Here is a 20,048-nt window from a genome sequence, read left to right on the forward strand (position 1 = left end):
ATTGAACAGTCCATGGAATTTAACAGTCCACTTTATATAAATTTCATAGACTACTCCAAAGCATTTGATTCAATTGATAGGAAGACTTTATGGAAGATAATGGCACACTATGGCATCCCTGACAAGTTGATTAATCTAATCAAAAGCATGTATTCAAACTCAGGAGGACAAATTCTTTACAAAGGAAAGCTATCTGTATTTTTTGAGATCGCCACTGGTGTAAGACAAGGCTGCCTATTATCACCATTCTTATTTCTACTTTGTATTGATTGGATCATGAAAAATAGCACAAGTGACAAGAGAACAGGCATCCAGTGGACTTTAACTGAGTTGCTGGATGACTTGGATTTCGCTGATGACATAGGTCTTATTTCACATAGCCACAGACAGATGCAAGAAAAAACTGAAGCTATCTGCCAAAATTCAGCCAAAATAGGTCTACAGCTGAATGTATCTAAAACACAAGTTATGAAGATTAATACAAACAATCCAAACCCAATATTAGCCAATAATGAACAAATTGAAGAAGTTGACAAGTTCTGCTACCTGGGGAGTATTGTAGCTCCTGGTGGCGGTACAGAAGCAGACATAACAGCCAGAATAAATAAAGCTAGAGCAGTATTTGCTCAACTATCAAAAGTATGGAACTCGAGTGCTGTTAAAACAAAAACTAAACTTAAAATCTTTAACTCTAATGTAAAATCTATTCTTTTGTATGGGTCAGAAACATGGTTCCTTTCAAAGACCCTAGAAAACAAATTACAAGTCTTTCTAAACAAATGTCTCAGAAGAATACTAAAGATCTTTTGGCCACAAACTATAAGTAACAAAAATCTATGGGAGAGAACAAGCCAAGAAGCCCTCTCTTTACAAATCAAGAAGAAAAAGTTCAGATGGTTAGGACACACTTTGCGAAAACCTGCTGATGACATTACAAAACAGGCTTTAAGCTGGAACCCACAAGGTACAAGAAAACGGGGAAGGCCAAAAATGACTTGGAGACAACAGCTTTCTAAAGAGCTGGAGAAGCTAAACTTAAACCTGAACACGGCAGAAACCTTGGCGGAGAAGAGAAAGGAATGGAGAGATCTGGTGCATGGCCTAAGATCCTGACAAATTGGATTCAACAGGCTGGTAAGGTAAGGTAACATAAATTACATGAGAATGGTCTTTTTTTATATATATATATATGTTGTATGGTTAGTTGGTATTTCCGCGTGAGATAATTTGTATATTGTAAGTAAACCGGACGGTTTTCTTATTTTTAAAAAAAAAAGAATCTATAGAAAACCTGTCCTATAATGAACCGGACGTTATTTTTTATGTTTTTTAAGTAACCTGTCCCAAGGGGAACCCCTGTTCAATTTTTTTATAACTCTTGTGAAATATGTGGAAAAAGAATCTCTGATATTGGTGTTTTGGCTATACATATTTGGAAAAAAAGACCATTCTCATGTAATTTATGTGGCAAATCACTTTACCTTTTTTCGATATTGTCAAATAAAAAAAGTTTGGTCTGGTCAATGTTGAAAATTCTTTAACATATAATCATATCTATCCAATGCCTAATATATTCTACTAAGACATATAAAAGTTCACTACTCTAAGTACCTTAACTCTTTAAATACACTTCATAGAACTATCCCTTTAATTCAATTCCAACTTAATAATCATGGATTATGAAACTAAAGAAAATCTATCCTTTATATATTAAATTAATTGTAAATTGTTTTTGTACATAAGCATGCTGATATATTTATCAATAATAAGAAAATAATGCAAACTTGTATTTAATTAAACTAAATCATGTTTTTTTGAAACATCCCTTTTAATTTCATTGAAATTCATAACAAAAAATAACAAATTCATTAGATATTAGTATACATATGTACAATTGTTTAACTAAAATTTTGGAATGGATTGGATAAAGATATAAGAAAAGGTAACATTTAAATAATTTTTAAAGGTCATTTGAAATTGAAGGAAAACTTCTTTGGAAATACAATACTTTTTTTAATGTTTTAACTTTAATTTAATTGTGATAAATAAATGCAAAAGTACTGCAAGACTAGCAAATATTATGAGATAGGCATCAGGGATCCTAAGGGATAAGACAATGGACGAAATTAAATCCCCAATAAAAACAAAATTGTTCATGTAGAAATTATTGGTTGAAACCAACTAATCAAATTCTATAAAAGTACCCAATGTTAGAGCTAATGAATAAGAAAACGTTATTAAACTTTGGGTACTGGTGTAATTTATAGTCCAATGTCTCCCTCTCACCCTGAATAGTAATTCCTAGTTTAATTTTAATCACTTTGTATTAGCACTAGTTGCTTTGCCCCTAGGCTCTATGGGAGGGTGGAAGAAGTCAGGAACATAGCCTAAAACCACCCCAAATTATTTACAAAGCTTTCCCCAAAATTACAAACTATTTAGACCAGCAATTTCGGAGATCTTTTGCTTCAAACAAAAAAAACCTTAGTACTTTATAGTAAAGGATACCTATCTATTTCTAATTGATATAGGACAACCTTTTGTCTAGGTATAAAAGAATTTCAAATATAGCTAATGATTTTAAAAGCTGCATATTTACTTAAACCTTATACTAAATACGATACATAATAAATACTATAAAATGTGTATAATTGTAATTTTAAATCTGACAAACTTTTCACAAATGCAATGTGTAAAAAGAGGGAAAACATGTCCATAATTAGCGAAGCAACAATGGTAAACTGTTATACAGTACATATACAAAAAAGTTTTGGTAAATCCTTATATAAGAGTAACAGGATGTCTCTGTGTGTGTAATTCTGACTGCCTGTGCCGTAGGATCTTGCAAACAAATGATATGGTTCTCTAGTATACGTATAATGTTAAGGTTGAAGTAAAATTAACGGACAAACACTATTTTTAGAGTAGCTAAGCTCTTTTAAAAATATGAATTATCATAAGTAGGATATAGAGATCATATTAAAAAAATATTCGTGGATAAATAATAACTCAAGAAGCGTATAAAAAAATCAGTGCAACTAAAAAAACAAATAATAAATATTATTGCAATACACTATTGAGCTATGGTTTCAGTTATCAACATAGAGTTGGTAGAATCCATTATTTTGCTAGCAAATCTAGGGATAAACAAAATTAGCCCTTATGTAATCAAATATGGTTAAAAAGTTTGGACACAAGTTTGCAATAAATCAATCAAAATTTAATAGTACCCAAATCTTTTGTGCCAACGAATCAGATAACGTGGTTATACAACTTTGGACATCAGTGTAATTTAGAGGCCAATATCCCTGTCCTCCCTGTAATTAACCTCTTTTTAACAATTCCTGTCCTAGATTTTTATTTTTAAAATGTACTCTGATAAAGTGATGCCCGAAGCTGGTTAAAATTATCATACTCCCCATCCACTCTCTAACCCATCCCGCCCCTCTAATAGTATATGAACGAACTGGCCAATAAATGAGGGCCATGATAGCAAGCTAAATTGACGAAAAATTTTCCCCTGTCAAGTTATCCACGTATATCCTATTATATATCCATTAGTTTTACAGTCCTAACAGAGGACAAAGTTATAAAAAGTTGGAGGGAGGGGTATTTCAGTCTACTAGCAAATTAAAAGATCCTACCAATCTTCTTCGTATATTAAATTATTCCTTCTTGGACTTTTCTTCAAGTTCTTTTCGTTTCACTTTTACCAACATATTTCCAGAATATAGGAACCAGTTTATCTAAAAATAAATTTGTTCAGCCAAAAGAAAATTTTCTTCTTTTTTCATTCTATAGGTAATTTTTTTTGTAAAGCATTTCATCCCAGGGATCGAAAGTGATAAGACAATGACCGATAAATTGATGTACTGTATATATCCAACGTTGATACACACATTTATCCCATTTGAAGATAACATTTAGTGGTTGAAACGTTGGACACTAGTGTAATAAACAGCCCAATGTCCCCTCCCTCAGTGAGTTCTTTCATTAAATGATAAACTTTTAGAGGAGTGTTAAAAAATTAAGAGCTCGGTAAAATAACCAAATTTTCAAGGCAGAATTTCGTACTTGTCTGTGTAGGATTATTCTATTTTTTTGTGCTATCCCTAACAGAAAACTTACAAGTATGATAACAGCATTGATAAGAACAGGTAAACTCCAAACCAATGAGATGAACATTCCATTACTATACATACATAAAGAAATTATAATTTAATTCATGGGGATTATAAATTCAAGTATTTTTTTTTAATGAGAATGAGGTATGAGTATGTTTATGCATAGAAATAATTCATCATATTTCAAATGCTAAAAGGCTGCTGAATATTTCTAATAAGTGTCTCTTTTGAATTAGCAAAGCGGACCTTAAACAGATTTAATGTTAATAAATACTGTTGATCGGCATTTGTAGATTTTTAATCTAAGTAAGGCAAGTAATACCCAAGTGCTTTCCCTCAAAGTGCCTATCGAGTACTGGTCCCCCCCGCCCCTCCACTTATATATTTGATATGGGGTTCTGTGCTCGACTAAACACTTTGAGGGAAAGCGACAATACCTCTTACTTCCAAGTGATTATTGGGACTAAAGCATTCTTTTATAGTTGTTAATAAATATCCTTAATACCTCAATTTAATTACGTTATATCTACAATTATTATTCCCCATTTTTTCCCGCCATTAATATTGAAATTTCTTTGTTCCTGTCAAAGTATTGTTGGCGCGCAAATACCGCCCAGTTTTGCGCGAGCAGCTCGTTTAACTTCTCAGCGCTTAGCACAGAACATACTGAAAACAATATTGTTAGGTAGAATTTACTAAAATACAAAGATATCATAACATACAAAAAAGCAAGGTTTGTTTATTTGTCCGTTTAAATCTCGCAAACCAATGACAGGACTTCGTTATCCATTTAAGAGAAGCTTGTTTTAGGTCCCAGAATAGTCTGTTACTTAAATCCACGCCATACGATGTTTTAGACTATTGTCTGGCCCCCTCCATAACCCTTCAAATACAAAGCCCTTCTTGCTAAGGAAACAACCGCTAATAAATTTATATCAGACTAACAAACTAACCAGCACACAAAAATTATTGAGTGTTTTTGCCAACCGCGCGAAAGCCTCAAATTTTCAATTACAAAAAGAAGGATTGTCTGTTTAGGAACATGTTTATACATGAAGCTGAATTTTAAAGTTGTAATATGACTATTTCACTTAATCTTATGCGCGGCTGCCGAGCCCAGATTTTATCTCATAAAAAAAACTTACACAGCACAGTAAAAACTACGATCTGAGTTTTAAGGAATTTTCTTGTAAGAATAATAAGGAGACAGAGTACAATATGAAAGCAGAGTATGTACTGCAACCATCTTTCTGTCCAGTCAATCTAAAATAGAAAAATATATTTTAGATTCAGATTATTGGTTGATTAATGATTAATATGCCAAAATTTATTATTTGAAACTGTCCAAAATTAGCCTACATCACTCTAACCTTTTCTTAAAATAGTTGGATGTCTAGATGTGTACTGAAGACCCGAAATGGTTCTCCTTTACTGTGTAGCTGTTTGTAGGTCCTTAAAAAGTTTAAAACTATTTTGTGGGAGGGTACCACCAACTACAAAGAGAAATAGCTCATAGAAAACTAAAATAGAATATAGGGACTGGGTCAACTTCCAGCCTTCCCAAAACCTTAAGCATCTGTAGAGGACCAAGGGGCGTAGTCATAAGTATAATATAAAGAAATTAAAAACTTACACTGGCTAGAAACTTATAAATGGAATCCACTTGATTTTCCTTCATAAAATCCGGTACCTGCCATTTTTTATCAGCTGACATTTTGTTTCTGCAACAACAAGTAAACTTACAAATATAAATTTTATATAAAAATAAACACAATATAGAATATCTAAGTAATAAAGGGGATTAGTGATTTTTCACCAAGGCATTTTTTATTTTTGATCAAAATTGCATGTGCCCTAGGAAAAAATGGATTATGTGAAGACGAAGTTTTAACGAAAAAGGGCAGAAATAACCTTCCTAAGATTTGACCTCAGAAGGGCATGGAATGGAATCAATGATATCAAAGGGTCTATACCTGATATTTCAAGTACTTTGTTTGTTTGAAGCTACCTTTTCAAACATTTAACACATACAAAGTACTTTAAATATAGAGTTTTTTCGAGTTATTTGTAAAGCATGTCAAGACGCTCCTATAGACACCTTAACATCGAATCCAGCTCATAACAAGCCCATCTGAGGTCAAATCTTAGGAAAGTAAAGTATTATTAGGTACCTTTTTTGGAAAAACTTCGTCTTCTATACATAACTCAAAAAATTTATTTGGAAAACTTGGTGACAAACTACAACCCTATAAAAATACTCTTCTATTATTTCTTCTTTTTCTATCTTTGGAAAGCTTTGAAAAATCTTCTTGTTTATTTTGGCGCTGAAATATTAACATAGTTTTGATTATACAAAATTGGTAGGTATTGTACAGTTTTTATTAGTTTTCAATAGATTGTTACAAAATGAATTCAGAATTAAATGTATATTAGAATTATAAAATTGATTTTAATAGTTATTTCACAAAAAATGTAACATCTATGCAATACATACATATGAGCACTTAAATAGAGAAAAAGAAAAGGAGATATAATCAAATACAGTAGTGTTACAGCTAGACAGAGGCAAGAACAGACATAAACAATTACAGAGTAGTTTCACTATCAAAAAGTTATACTACATATTCAAAACTATGTTTTGCCTAAATGTGGATCTTTTTCTAAATCAACAGGTTTCGTAGCTTCCTAAAAAAGATTTAGATACTTAATATTTATTGAGCATTAATTTCTTTTCGTTGAAAAAAAAGAAATTGCATTTAAAAATATTAGCAAGCCTTAAAATTTTCTTTCAGTGAACACTTATATTATAAACTTTAAAGGAGTAATATTTAAAGAGATTTCTCTTCTTTACTAACAGAATAACAGATCTATAGTATAGATGTATGTACAGACAACTACCTCCCTTCATTTTTCAAAGACCTTTTTCGTCTGCTTCTAAATAATTTTCTGCTACTTAGCTATGTTAATAATATTGGTTGATTTTTAATGACCCATTAGGAAGCTTGCACAAGACGATTGCGATGGGGAGATTCAGTTATTTAACCCTTTCACCCTCTAGTGTTTTACTCTAATAGCAGAATAATTAAGACAATATGATTTTCTTTGGCTTCTACTTTTTCTAAACTTTACAAATCTTAAAAACTAATGTTTTTTTCTTCTTTTAACCTTTTTTTCCTGCCTGCAAAAGTTACAATTATTAAAGAATACTTGATTGCACATATCACAAGAATATAGTACCTGATGTAATTCATAAAGTTGGGCTATTTGTTCATTAGTAAAATTATCAAGTTCTGTTGGGGCTGAAATATAAAATCAAAAATTTAATTTCAATGAAACTCAACTGTAATGGTCACTTTATGCTCCTTAATGAGCGGATACATAAAAATTTCCATGCTTTAATGAAGAGACTAAATAATAATTATATTATGAGATAATCTTAGAATTCCATTCCTATATTTTCATAATTTTAATTTTAACTCTCTTTGAAACCCTAGGGCCATGGGCAAAAAAACTTCCTCTATGAAATTGTCAGGATCTAAAATCTTAGGAAATGTTATTATTTTTAACTTACGTCGTGCGATCATTCAGATATAATTTCCCATTTAGTATGATCTTGACAATGTCACAAAAATGGAAAATATACTTACCAATAGGTTTCCCCAATTTTTTGGCTGTATGAGGGCCTTTAATTCCCATTTGTTTGGTCAGGTCAATGGCATATGTCTGAAATTAAAGCTTTAAATAGTCGATTGTCTACTTCATGTAAGCACTTGTTGCTTCGCCCCTAGCCCTTTGAGGAGGGTGGAGAGGTCAGACAAATGGCTTAAAACAATTCCAAGACATTTATAAATCTTATGTTGAAAATTACAACCCACTTGGATTAGCAATTTTCGAGATATTCTGCTTCAGACAAAAAATTTTACTACTTTCTATTTAAAGGAAAGATAAAGACATGTAAATGTGGGTACAAAGATCTTCCATTACGCCTAACATCGCTCCGCGTCAAACTAAAAACGCCAAAGATAATGCCTACTGTTGCTATGTCAAACAGATATGACTTCCAAGGCAAAAGTCGTGCAATCGATTATTTTCTTTAGAATGTAACAATTTACTTTAAAAATGGAAGATATAGTAAAACATAGAATAGCTCCGCTACTAATAAGAGGGGGGGGGGGGGGAGTTTTGACACATTTGCGTTAACAGTGAGTATAGGCTTTATCTTTAGACTGAGAGGATAAAGGTTATTAGGGATAAAATCATTCTTATATGATAAATTTTCTCAAGTTTTAAGATTTTTTGGATAGGCCTCCAGGTTCAGGAGCTGCAGGCCTCCAAGTGGTCTCTGGACAGGTAAAAACCAAAATCAAAATTTGTATTTGAAGATTTGGAGGTCATTTTATAACAAAATATACATATTTAAAAATGTTATTTACATATTTGAACAAAAAAGATGCATATTTTGTTAAATAAGTTGACCCCCATCTCTTAAAAAATTTTTTTTTTAATTTTATCTGTCCAAAGACCAACTGGAGGCCTAAAGCTCCTGAACCTGGAAGCCTGCAGCTCCTGAACCAGGAGGCCTATCCAAAAAATCTTAAAACTTGGGGAAATTCATAATATAAGAATGATTTTTATAACCTATCCATTCAGTACAAAGAAAAAGCCTTTACTCACTGTTTACGCAAATGTGTCAAAACTTCCCCCCCCTCTTGTTAAAAAACTTACAGCCCATGCTTCCATAAAGATTTGGGTCTGTTGAGTATCTGCCTTTTTATGCCTCCTGAAATATGGTATTTTTTTATCGCATCGTATTATAGACAGATTTCCGCGGATATTAAAGTGAAAAATTATAGGATTAAGACCAGTTTTGTTAGACCTGTTATAATTTTTATTTTATTTCCATGGAGAATTATCTCTAATACGTTGCCATACATGATTTTTCAGTACAGCTGAAAACCAGCGGAAATTAATCGGTATCAAAGCCATACTGTAAGAAATAATGGGAGTTTCAAAACAAAGATCGATGCAATATTTCGATATCTTTAGAATGACGAAGTTTTGGTCAACTCGACATGTTCTCAACAAATTGATGGCGAATTCCGTTTCATGTTGTGTCTTAAAAACTGAATATGAATTATGTGCAGAGTAAAGTTATTGCTGTTGATAAATGATGCAATACATAAATTGCAAGAGTTATGCTTAACAGAAATTAGTGAGTACTAATTATAAAATACTTTTAAAAAATGTATTACCTAAATTCATCTTTAACATAGGAATCGCCAATGGCTTTTATTTCTAGTGGTAAACCTCTGAATTATAATTAATCACAGTTTTACAAATACCTGATTTTGGTTATGCACAATTTTTCATTTATTGCTCAGCAAGTTTTGTAGCAATATAAATCTGCAGAGGTGTATAATTTCCCCCATCTCGGAATATTTCAGCCCCCCCCCCCCCCTCCTCTTAGTTTTTCCCCCAAGGAGGCAGGAAAATGTTTGCAGTACTCTAAATTTTATTCATTTCCCCCCCCCCCTTTTCTTTGGCAGAATATACATGCACCTCTTTGAAACTCGTAAAGAATTTATTTACAATGCTTGAAACATGTTATTTTGTTATTTTGACAATTTTTCCTATCTCATTTTATCTTTATTTCTTCAAATTAACATTTTTGTTTTTAATACCATTACCTACCTATGTAATTTTAAGCAAGCTTTATACAACATTCGAACTTTCTGCACATGATTCATTTGAGACATTTTCAACCTTAAAATTCTGAAAAAGGTTTTTTTAAAAACTTGATTAGTAACAAAATAAGCAACACATTACATGATTTAAATTGTGCAACAATTTATGCTACAGAGAAAGGTTAATAGAAGATGAATTATCCCAAGGAAAAGTACAAAATGTACCTTTGGAAATCTAAAAGTACAGATTTTAGGTGTGAGGGACAGGACATAATGATATCTTTCATTAACTTTCCCTATAATAAAAATTAATTGAAAAGTTACAAAACTTCACATTCAAATTTTTACCCTAGACGATTTTCTTTTGATAAATCAACAAAATAATTTTGATAAATGCCCCAAATTTCAAACCCAATAAAACAACATTATACTAATATACATAGTATACAATAATTTAATTGGTAAGCACTTTTTTTTTGAAGAGTTTAGTGTATTGAAAATTTTGCCCAAAAAGTTTCAAAATATTTTTTGTTAAGTTTAGAACTCTTGTGACAAACCAAACTGTGGATATAATTGGAGGAAAACCAGTTTATATTCATGTGCAACACCCCCCACATAAACTTGATTATGCATTTACATGCTAATTGTTTACTTTGGGTATTAATAAACCAATATTGTGATCTATTTATATTTGTTGAGAGCTTCGATTCTCTCCAGCAGGGGTGGGTGGCTGTGGTTCCACGCCTAAAACATTTTTTTTAGGTAAAGATTTTCTATAATTAGGGTAAGTCTGTCCGTCTGTAACGGATGGTTCTTAACGTTAATTTAAGCATGTTAGAATTGTCCTGTCGATTTCGTGTTAATACTTGTTTGTCCTACAGTTTCATAGCTTCACTCTTATGGATGTTTTCATCCTTGTTTTGTTAACTACGATGCTCTCTGCCTGGAACTTGAATTCTTTTCAATTTGTCTAACTTTTATCTTTTCTCCATTTCTTAAAAAATTGTTTGACTTTCATTCATTATATATTTATGTACATTTCTTTGACTCTATACTTTTTCATTTATGCTCTTTAGACTTAAAATGGTGTTTGATAGATCTACTCTTAAAATTTAACGATAAATGTATAAAGATAGAATATAGATATAACGACTTGGTTGTGTTAATATTTCCGACGCTATTGACTGATATTCAAAGACCCAATCAAAAGTAAGCACAAGGTTCCCACCCCGTTAACATACAATTAATGCCCCCTCGATTCTTTTTCTTTAATAATTTAACAACTAAATAAAATGAAAGAGAGGACAGTAACACAGATAAAATCAATCTTACATCCAATATTTATAGCAAATAGCTATTTATCTTTTACACCTAACATCATGATTTTATAATTAAATTTTAATGTTACCGAGTACAACCAATCAAAGATTGGGAAGCTTAGATTATCATTGTTGAGCTTGATCAGGGCTGTCTTCAGTGCATCTGCACGTCCTAGTTCAGCAGCAAAGGTGTCAGCCTAGGAAAAAATTATAAATAGCTAACAATTTTTTAAAAATTAAGTGATGTAGGTAATATATTCTTAGAAAGGGACCCAGGACCACCTTGAAAATAAGGGGAATGGAAGGGGGGGGGGGGGGGGGAGTTCTGACACTTTTGCGCAGACAGGGAGTACAAGCTTTGTCTTAGGAGTGAGAGGATAGGTTATTTGGCAAAAAGATTTCCTTTTGGGATGTATTTTACTTAAAATTATTTTTTTTTATTTGGCCTCCAGGTTCAGATGCCTGCAGAACCTGAAGCTAGAAGCCAAATTCTAATTTTTAAAAAATCTAGAGTAAATTCGCTACTAATAAGGTACCCTACATTATAATCGTTTAGTTTGTAAGACTAAAGGACGTACGTACGGACAAGACATAAATAATTATCGAGTAGCTGCGCTAATATTAACAAACCTGGAACTCAAACTTCCTACTGAGGACAGTCATCAAAAAGTTGACCACGGCAGAATACGGAGCCAGGATGTATTGAAGAACAATCATTAAACCTAAATTGAATTAAAATTACTTTGGTTAAATTAAGGTTTGTTTATAGAACTGGAATTTTTTATCTCTTTTTCATATAAAAACCCACGCTTTTTATTTACTTTTAAATAGCCAAAAATAAAAGACAATGACCGATAAATTGATGTACATCCCTATCGATGATGCACAATATTGCCCTTTCTGTAGATTTCAATTAGTGGTTGAAACGTTTGGAAACTGAACTCAATGAACGTACTAATGAAAATTCAATAAAAATCCCTCAATTCATAAAGCAAACAAATAAGATTAAGTTATCATAAAACTTCGGGGACTAGTGTAATAAACAGCCCTACCAAACTGAAAATCTGTAAAAAAAAATCTTGTTACCTATAAGAACAGGTTGTGAGTCTGTAAATCCAAAAGCTACGTACAAAGGTTTCGATTTAGATAGGAAGGCAAACAGCAAAAACATCAAAAATATTTGAACCTTAAAAAAAGATTTTTAGTAAATCTCCTAGCAATGCCCCTAGTCTCTTTAGGTTTTTAATTTAGTCTAGGAAGTTGTTACAATGAGAAATAATTTAGTAATACATTGGGACCCAAGTAAAATTTGTACTTATAATAACAATTACAAACATCAAACTCTTTAATAACGACCTTTGTTATCAAGTCTTGCCATTATCTATAATCGAAATTTCAGATCCTGTATTTTACATAACAGACTTTTTAATCGTCTTTTAATATGACACAGTCCCATGTATTATTTATACCCAGGGATTTAAATGGATAAGACAATGACCGATAAAATGATGTTCATCCCCAATGATGATACGCAAAATTACCCTTTCTGTAGATTAACTTAATGAACCAACCAATTAAAATTCAACTAAAGTCCCCAAAATTCTTAAGCCAACGAATAACAAGACATTCCATCCCTGATTTATACCTGGGCTAAAATCAAATTCTTGAGGATATGATTTAGTTTCCAGTGTCCCAGCTCATGTCCCAAGACAGCAAGTATCTCATCCTTGTTGCATCCAGCCTTGGCGGATTTTTCATCTTCATCACTTTCCTGAAAAGTAGTCAGGTTGGTTTTATTTTCCCTGAGGAGGTGGGTAAAATGAAAAAAAAATATTTTCAGTGCCATTATCCAATGCTTTTATAGTGACAAAAGAAATGCTTCTGTTTAATGTAATATATTTTTTTACACCCTCTATTGCAATCTTGTTGAAAACATTGAATTTTTATAAAAGAATAAAGTCAAAAGGAAGGGGACATTAGACTGTAAACTACACTGATTACCCTATTCGTTGGCTCAAACAACTTTGGTTACTTTTACTGAATTTTCCCCAACTAATAAATATTATTTTACAAGATTTTCCGTCCTTCATAAGAATCATAGGAAGTTAAGAACAAAAAACTGACTAAATACAAAAAAAACATAGTAGCTACGCTCCTTTACAACTTAAATTACCTTCCATTCCTCTCCGATTGATTCCTTGATCTTCTTTCTTTCAGAAATTTCCAGAAGGGTGTCGAACAGGACAATACGTTTAAACTAGGAGAAATTAAATTTTCATAATTCATAGGTACATTTTTTTACCATTGCTTTTTATACATTTTATTTCTCAAGAAAGAATAATTTAAATGCCCTTTTTCTATTTATGTTTAATTTTTAAGTTACTTATCTGCAATTGAAAAATTCATTTTCTGATATTATCATGACTATATGAAATATAAAATTTCGGATCAAGTCAAGCTGAGTATGCCAATAGCCTGTTTTGGCACACGCTACTTGACTTGGGGGAATATTGGCATACTCTACTTGACTAGGGGGAATATTGGCACACTCTGCTTTACTTGGCGTAATATTGGCATACTCTGCTTTACTTGTCAAGATATGCTTTTTCTAAAATTTTTAAATAGTTTATGTATATATACTATATATACTCCACCCCCGCCCCCCTCCCTCGATGTCTCTAGGGGCATTTGAGTGAAGGAGAGAACTGAAAATCTCCTTTACATTTAAGTTTTAAAAGAAAAACAAAATCATGGTATTTAAAAGGACTAATAAGAAGCTTCATTGCAAGAAGAACCATAACAGTCCATCGATTAGTGAGATCTTTTATTTTGAAATTTTAATGGTTTTAGGCTAATTTTCGTAACTTTTCTACTACTTAGAATAGAGAGCTCCTAGATGCTAGGGACGCAACTGATAGTTTATATATTTTACGTACATAAAGTAGTAAATTTGTAGGTTGAATTATTATAATATAAATCGGAAAATATGTTAAATTCATCTTTTTTTTGTCATGCTGCTTTGTTTGATAAACTATTGGCATACTATGCTTTACTTGATGAAATATTGGCATACTATGTTTTACTTGGGGGAATATTGGCATACTCTACTTGACTAGGGGGAATATTGGCACGCTCTGTTTTACTTGTTGCTATTGGCACACTCAGCTTGACTTGATCCAAAATTTCAAACATTTTCAATTTTTTTATTAAGTTTAGAAATCTATTTTACACTATTGATGTTTATAAAGATAATAAACAATTAGAATTAAATAAACCAAATTCAATTTTTTAATAGACCTTTGAACAAACTAAGATGATATGAAAATGAAATACCTTGTAGAATCCATAGAAATAAGCATTGCTGTGTGATGACCGCTTAGAGCCTTCGACAACGTACAGCTTGTACAGAGGAAACTCGACACTTGCTGCCAGTTCTTCAATACCTGTCTTTAAATCACCTAAATTATAAGAAAATCTTACTAAATATTAAGTAAATGGAAAGATAATCTTACTTAAGAAAATAATGCTAATCTAAATCTAAAATAAATACAATGTTTTTCATTAGAAATGTATTTCTAGTTTAAACCCAAAGGGCTGATTTAATATATTTTCCTCAAGAATGGTCGTATTGACTGGTGTAAGTCGATGCAATGATTCTAAAGTTGCTGTACTAACAGGGATTAAAGGGATAAGACAATAACCGATAAATTGATGTAGATCTCCAATGATATGGTACACAAAATTACCCATTCTGGTTTAAACGTTTGGACTCTACTTAATGGACCAACCAATCAAAATTCAGTATACGTCCCTAAAGTTGTTCAGCTAACGAATAAGAAAACGTTTTTTTTTTCATAAAACTTTCGGTACTAGTGTCATAAAAAAACCAATGCCCCCCCCCCTCCCCTCTCTGTGTTCTACTAACAATAAGAATACCTTCTGGCAAAGGAGTGTATTTATCAAAGAGCGGGGCAATGAAATCTGGATATACAGTCATGAGGAAGAGCATCATGAACATGGCGAAGAGCCACAGGTACAGGTAGAAATGATCTCCTCCCCAGTACACAATCTAAGATGTAACAATTTTGTTATAAACATTTGAAATAACACCAATTTGAAATTAGTTTTTCACATTCAAAAAGACTACCATATGAAAGATTTGTCAAAGTCAATAATCATAAACGCAAATAAGTTGCTTAAGACTAATATTAATGGTAAAATAAAAAAATATTGATTGCTTTAATTTATAAATCATTATTGAAGACCTTTAAATATTATTGGCAGTATGTTTTCTTTAATCCCCCCCCCCCCCCCGGGGAAAAATATTCAAATAGGGAAATATTCCGTATTTCTACTATATAAATTGCAGATGTAACTAAAGAGTGGTGCGAGATAGAAATTCAACTAGGTTGGAGAAAAAACAACACTATTTATTGCATAGGTAATTTGATTTGCGAACGCTTCCTAAGGCAATACATCCCGTCCCTCAATTTGTTTTACCTTAATAATTCCAGCAAGAATTGGGGCTTGAATAAGTTGTCCGATGATAAACTTCTTGATCTACAAAATATAAAATAAATTCATTATTGTTTCTTAATTCATAGGTACCTAATTATTTTTTTTGTAAAAACTGCAAATTATTTTCTCCAATATCACATTGATATAAGTGGAAAAAAAAGATTTTAAAAGATGATAGAATAGACGATAAATTAATATGCATCTCCAATAATGATAGAACAAAATTACCCCTTCTGTAGATTAAATGCCTAGTTAAAAATTTTTGGACAATATACTACTATTTTTTAATCAACCAATCAAATTTTATTTAATAAAAAACTAAAAAATTTTGATCCAACAAATCAGATTACGTGGATTTTAAACTTTGGGTACCACCAGAGTAATTAACAGTCCAATGTCACCCCCTCCCTGAGGATAAGTGAATAAAAAGATCAATAATAGCTTAGTACTTAATAAAACTAGAAGTTGCTATACCTGGTCTTTGACAAAGAAGCCAGCAGTCTGCTTGTTGAAACCATGTCTTTCCTCAAATATTTTATGCAAAAATTAATTCCTTTTTAAAAAAATAATGGGGAGGAGGGTTACAGTGCTTTAAAGACACTTTGAGGGAAGCAATAAATTGTACAAGGCTAAAAAAATAACTACATAAATAGCAAATGTACTGTAAACAGTACCTAAATACTATGCAAATCTCAGTAGTAAATAACTATAGGTAGGTACCAAATATTTATTTTTAGTCAAGGTACAAACAATACCTATAGTATTAATGATTTATTTATATCTGTACCTTAAATTACAATGATATACCTAACTCAATATTTGCAATGTTAACAGTAAAAAAAATGCTTAATACAGTACTTAATAATAATATCTTTCACAATAACAAGATAAATTTGTATTTAGGTACCTAACTAAAATAAATACCTACCTCAATAACAAATGTACTGTAAACAGTAAATGGTGTGCTGATGACAGTACTGAATAAGCTCAGGTACAGGCTGAACAACAAGGACTGCAGGATCTCATAGCCTGGTGGAGTTTTTTTTTGTAAGCTTAAGAATTTTTTTGAAAATATTGAAGATATAAATGACCCTACAGAAAAAATTCTAATAAACTTAGGTTTCCGCTGATATTAATTATTAAAAATTATAGGATTAAAACCAATTTTGTAAGCCTCAAGAAGCCGAAGGCCCAGGCTAACAAAAACTGAACTTAACTTTGTATTCTTTGTAGAAAATTGTCTGTAATATGATGCTAGGCATGATTTTTAAGTTCTAATCCAACGGAAAGAAGGTTTCTCAAATTCTTATTTAATAATATCAGAAGGAAAAAAAGGAAGTACAGTTAAAATTTAAATGATGGGGCACAATGATGATAAGACAGTCATGCAGACAGACAAACTTTTAGAAAAGCACTGTTTTAGACGGCTTTAACACCAAAATTATTGACGATTTGGCAAAGGTAGAATTATAACACTTAAAAAAACGATTCCTGAATAATCTAGAGAAACTAGAGAATCTCCCGCCAGATCCCAAAAGATTTTGTATCCAGCGGCGAACAATAATCCTGGGACATGGAACATTTACTTTCTTTATTAAAAACTTACGTAATAAGGAAAGGCGGGGGGGGGAGGTTAATAATGCTAATTTGGCGTAAATTTATGTGTTCTATGACATGCTAAGATTGGGCCTGGCAGTTGCTTTAATAGGGTTAAATGTGGAACTGTTAAGAAATGGCGGCGAAATCACCACTGCCGCCGAATTCAGCTAGCTAACGCCGATTTTTTTGGTGATATTTCTTGCTAAATTTAACTTGTAAAAAGTACACTTTCTTAAAAACTTTCTTCAAAGTTTCTAATTGTACTCCATTAAATCAATTGCAATATGGGACAAATAATATGCAATTAAAGAGTTTAGGTGGAGCTTGATTAAAAATTGTGGTAAAATAATGATAATTTAAAGAAAGTAAGTTTCCTGTGGATAGAACTTGGCTAAAAAGTCCTTGAATGGACCCAAATGATGATCTGTCTAGTGCATATAATCTGAAATTAGAAAAAAAATGTTTTAGTATCTTAAAAAAATATTTCGACAAAATATAAGAAATATGTTTCTAACGCTCAATTTAAAGGCAATAGTCAAAACTGTTTATGTCAGCTTTATTTTTATTGACCAATATAATCTACCTACTTAAAGTATATAACATTGTTATTTTTTTAAATCAGGGGTTTATATTCTGCACAAGATTTATTTTTTTCCGCGGATGCAAAAATATTTCACCCCCCCCCTCTAGTTTTTTCCCCAAGGAAGGGGGAAAATGAAGTAGCTAAGATTCTTCCCTTTCTCCCCTAAATGTATTCTGTACTCTTTAATTTACCCCATTCAGAAATTTTTCATTCCCCAACCCAATTAGCAAGGGCCCCAATTTAATTTTATATAAATGCACTTGTTTAAATGACAATACCTGGCTTTGGTAAAAGTTTCTTCGTCCAGAATACCTGTCAACTCTTTGGGTACTGTTGTCTGGGTCTGAAATAGGAGGACTCCATGAAAAGAAATTTGATAAAAAGTACTATTTTTATTCCTTTTTGGTTATTCATCAGTAAATAATCGAGTTATTTAATCCATTTTAAAAAAGAATCAACAATGAAGTTAGGTAGTTTTGATATCTTTTTTTGTGTTTAGCAAAAAATATACAAATACCTTTAATATGGTATCAAATCTTTATATTCTATTTCAATTAAATTAAAACTTGACTGAAAAATATTTTAGGATTAATATATCATTTAGCTAAATTGACACTCTTGTATATTAGGTAGGTAGGTATCCATTGAATTAGTTTATATAAAAATATCTAAGTTTTTTTTAAAATCTCTCAAATCAATGGTCACCTTATAAATTTTCCTCTGTCTGGAGCCAATATAAGCCTCCCAGAGAAACTCTAGCCACATAAAAGCCAGCACGCCATTGAAAATGTGCTCTGCATTTAGTTCCACCATTTTTCACTTCTGAAATGCAATTTCTGATATTTTTCTACTGCTAAGGTATGTTTAGTTTAAAATATTTATAAAAAAGAAAAGAAAATATCAGAGAATTTACAGATTCTTAGTTTGCTTTTAAATTAAACAAATCATTGAGTAATCAGTTACAAAATAATTTTGTTTAATGACTTAATATCAAGAAAAATATTTCAGGATTTACAATTTTAACAACCTAAAATGTTATTTACCCTATTTGAAATGCGTAAAAGATAATGCTTAATATTACTGGACAAATGATTTTAAAAATATGCTAGGGTTATGTTTCATTTAATTATATCAATTTAAACTAAGTTTAACCATGGTTTAGATGAAAAAAAAGTTTAAAATTTAAAGCCTTTTTAGACCATCAAATGTTTTGCTGAGTTCAAACTGTTGAGACACAAAAAGTAAACTTTTTGAATGAAAAATGTTAATTTAGAAAAAGGAATAGAATCTTGTAATATTGTAAATATTTTTATGAGTGTACTTTCATATTTTACAGCATTTGATTAGCTTTTGAGGTGTTAATTTATTTGAACCTTTGAATTCAACAAAACATTTTATGATATTTCATCAAAAAATTCTTAAAATTACAAAGTTTTATTCATAGAAAACCATGGTGAAACTTAATTTTTTAAATTGATAAAATGATGTAAAACATCATCCTAGTATATTCACAAAAAAATATTTGGAATCACTTCTAGAAGGTGCTTAGAATCATTTGCTCTCGTTCGTGCATAATCCCTTTAATACAAGAAAAAAGTACCTAAATTTCTTATTCATGGATTGATGGACAAACACTTAAAATTTACATTAACCTTTGATTGCCATGATTGACTTTACCTGAAATATTAACAAATATCAATTTTCACATATGTGTATGTACACATTTACACTTACCCGGCGAGGAGGTTAACCAAGATCAGGTGGTTACTCTAGAGTGAGACTGTGCTATTGTAATAGGCCATGGCTACCAGCCTCGGCAAAAATCAGGCTTTTTATAGAAAAGTCCGCAGACATTGCACTAAATAATGGCTACCTATTGGTGGAGACTTGGATTTTCTTGGTAAAAATTGGTGTTTTAAGCTGTGATCTTATGGATTGATATACAACTAGACATAATATATCCAGATTGGTCATTTAACTCCAAAATTTGTTAATCTGTTAACTTCAATTTTTACTCCAAAGGAATTTAGTTAAAGGTGTTTAGAACGAGAGGGACATTCTTGGAAAAAGATTTTTGCACCATACCCTTTGAAATATAATGAAAATAAGACTCTATGTAATTATTAAGTAAAACTGTGAACCATATAATTATAATTAAAGTGACAAAGTTATACTACGAAATGCTGTTTATTAAGATTAGGTACTTAGGGACGTGTTGGTT

The 20,048-nt window shown here is 31.4% G+C and overlaps 3 protein-coding genes across 6 annotated transcripts; all 3 read right to left on the bottom strand.

The window, feature by feature from the left end:
* Positions 1 to 1,269: 1,269 nt before the first annotated feature.
* Tmem18 (transmembrane protein 18) lies at positions 1,270 to 5,844 on the bottom strand. Of its 4 annotated transcripts, none has more exons than XM_080177059.1 (6): positions 5,758 to 5,844; positions 5,270 to 5,387; positions 4,706 to 4,790; positions 4,129 to 4,192; positions 3,645 to 3,746; positions 1,270 to 3,081 (listed from the first exon to the last, which is right to left on the bottom strand). In XM_080177059.1, exons 1-5 carry the CDS (start codon positions 5,836 to 5,838, stop codon positions 3,666 to 3,668), a joined length of 429 nt encoding a protein of 142 aa, XP_080033185.1. In that variant the 5' UTR covers positions 5,839 to 5,844; the 3' UTR covers positions 1,270 to 3,081; positions 3,645 to 3,665. The 4 variants fall into 4 exon arrangements, with proteins under 4 accessions (XP_080033185.1, XP_080033183.1, XP_080033184.1 ...); XM_080177057.1 differs by having other exon boundaries at positions 1,270 to 3,137; XM_080177058.1 differs by having other exon boundaries at positions 1,270 to 3,137; positions 3,624 to 3,746.
* Sdhaf3 (Succinate dehydrogenase assembly factor 3) lies at positions 5,838 to 9,932 on the bottom strand. Its single transcript, XM_080177061.1, has 7 exons — positions 9,816 to 9,932; positions 9,377 to 9,433; positions 8,850 to 8,904; positions 7,772 to 7,847; positions 7,362 to 7,423; positions 6,767 to 6,809; positions 5,838 to 6,448 (listed from the first exon to the last, which is right to left on the bottom strand). The coding sequence occupies exons 1-7, from the start codon at positions 9,878 to 9,880 to the stop codon at positions 6,438 to 6,440; spliced, it is 369 nt and encodes a 122-aa protein (XP_080033187.1). The 5' UTR covers positions 9,881 to 9,932; the 3' UTR covers positions 5,838 to 6,437.
* LOC145332115 (CAAX prenyl protease 1 homolog) lies at positions 9,895 to 18,666 on the bottom strand. Its single transcript, XM_080177056.1, has 15 exons — positions 18,533 to 18,666; positions 18,106 to 18,170; positions 17,617 to 17,686; positions 17,136 to 17,209; positions 16,574 to 16,673; positions 16,120 to 16,170; positions 15,628 to 15,687; positions 15,064 to 15,196; positions 14,461 to 14,585; positions 13,301 to 13,384; positions 12,773 to 12,898; positions 12,214 to 12,313; positions 11,758 to 11,849; positions 11,217 to 11,324; positions 9,895 to 10,552 (listed from the first exon to the last, which is right to left on the bottom strand). The coding sequence occupies exons 1-15, from the start codon at positions 18,638 to 18,640 to the stop codon at positions 10,490 to 10,492; spliced, it is 1,359 nt and encodes a 452-aa protein (XP_080033182.1). The 5' UTR covers positions 18,641 to 18,666; the 3' UTR covers positions 9,895 to 10,489.
* Between the last annotated feature and the right edge of the window lie 1,382 nt (positions 18,667 to 20,048).

This window comes from Acartia tonsa, chromosome 11 (assembly GCF_053477335.1).
Source record: "Acartia tonsa isolate MP-2025a chromosome 11, ASM5347733v1, whole genome shotgun sequence".
In the NCBI taxonomy this organism is placed as follows: domain Eukaryota; kingdom Metazoa; phylum Arthropoda; class Copepoda; order Calanoida; family Acartiidae; genus Acartia; species Acartia tonsa.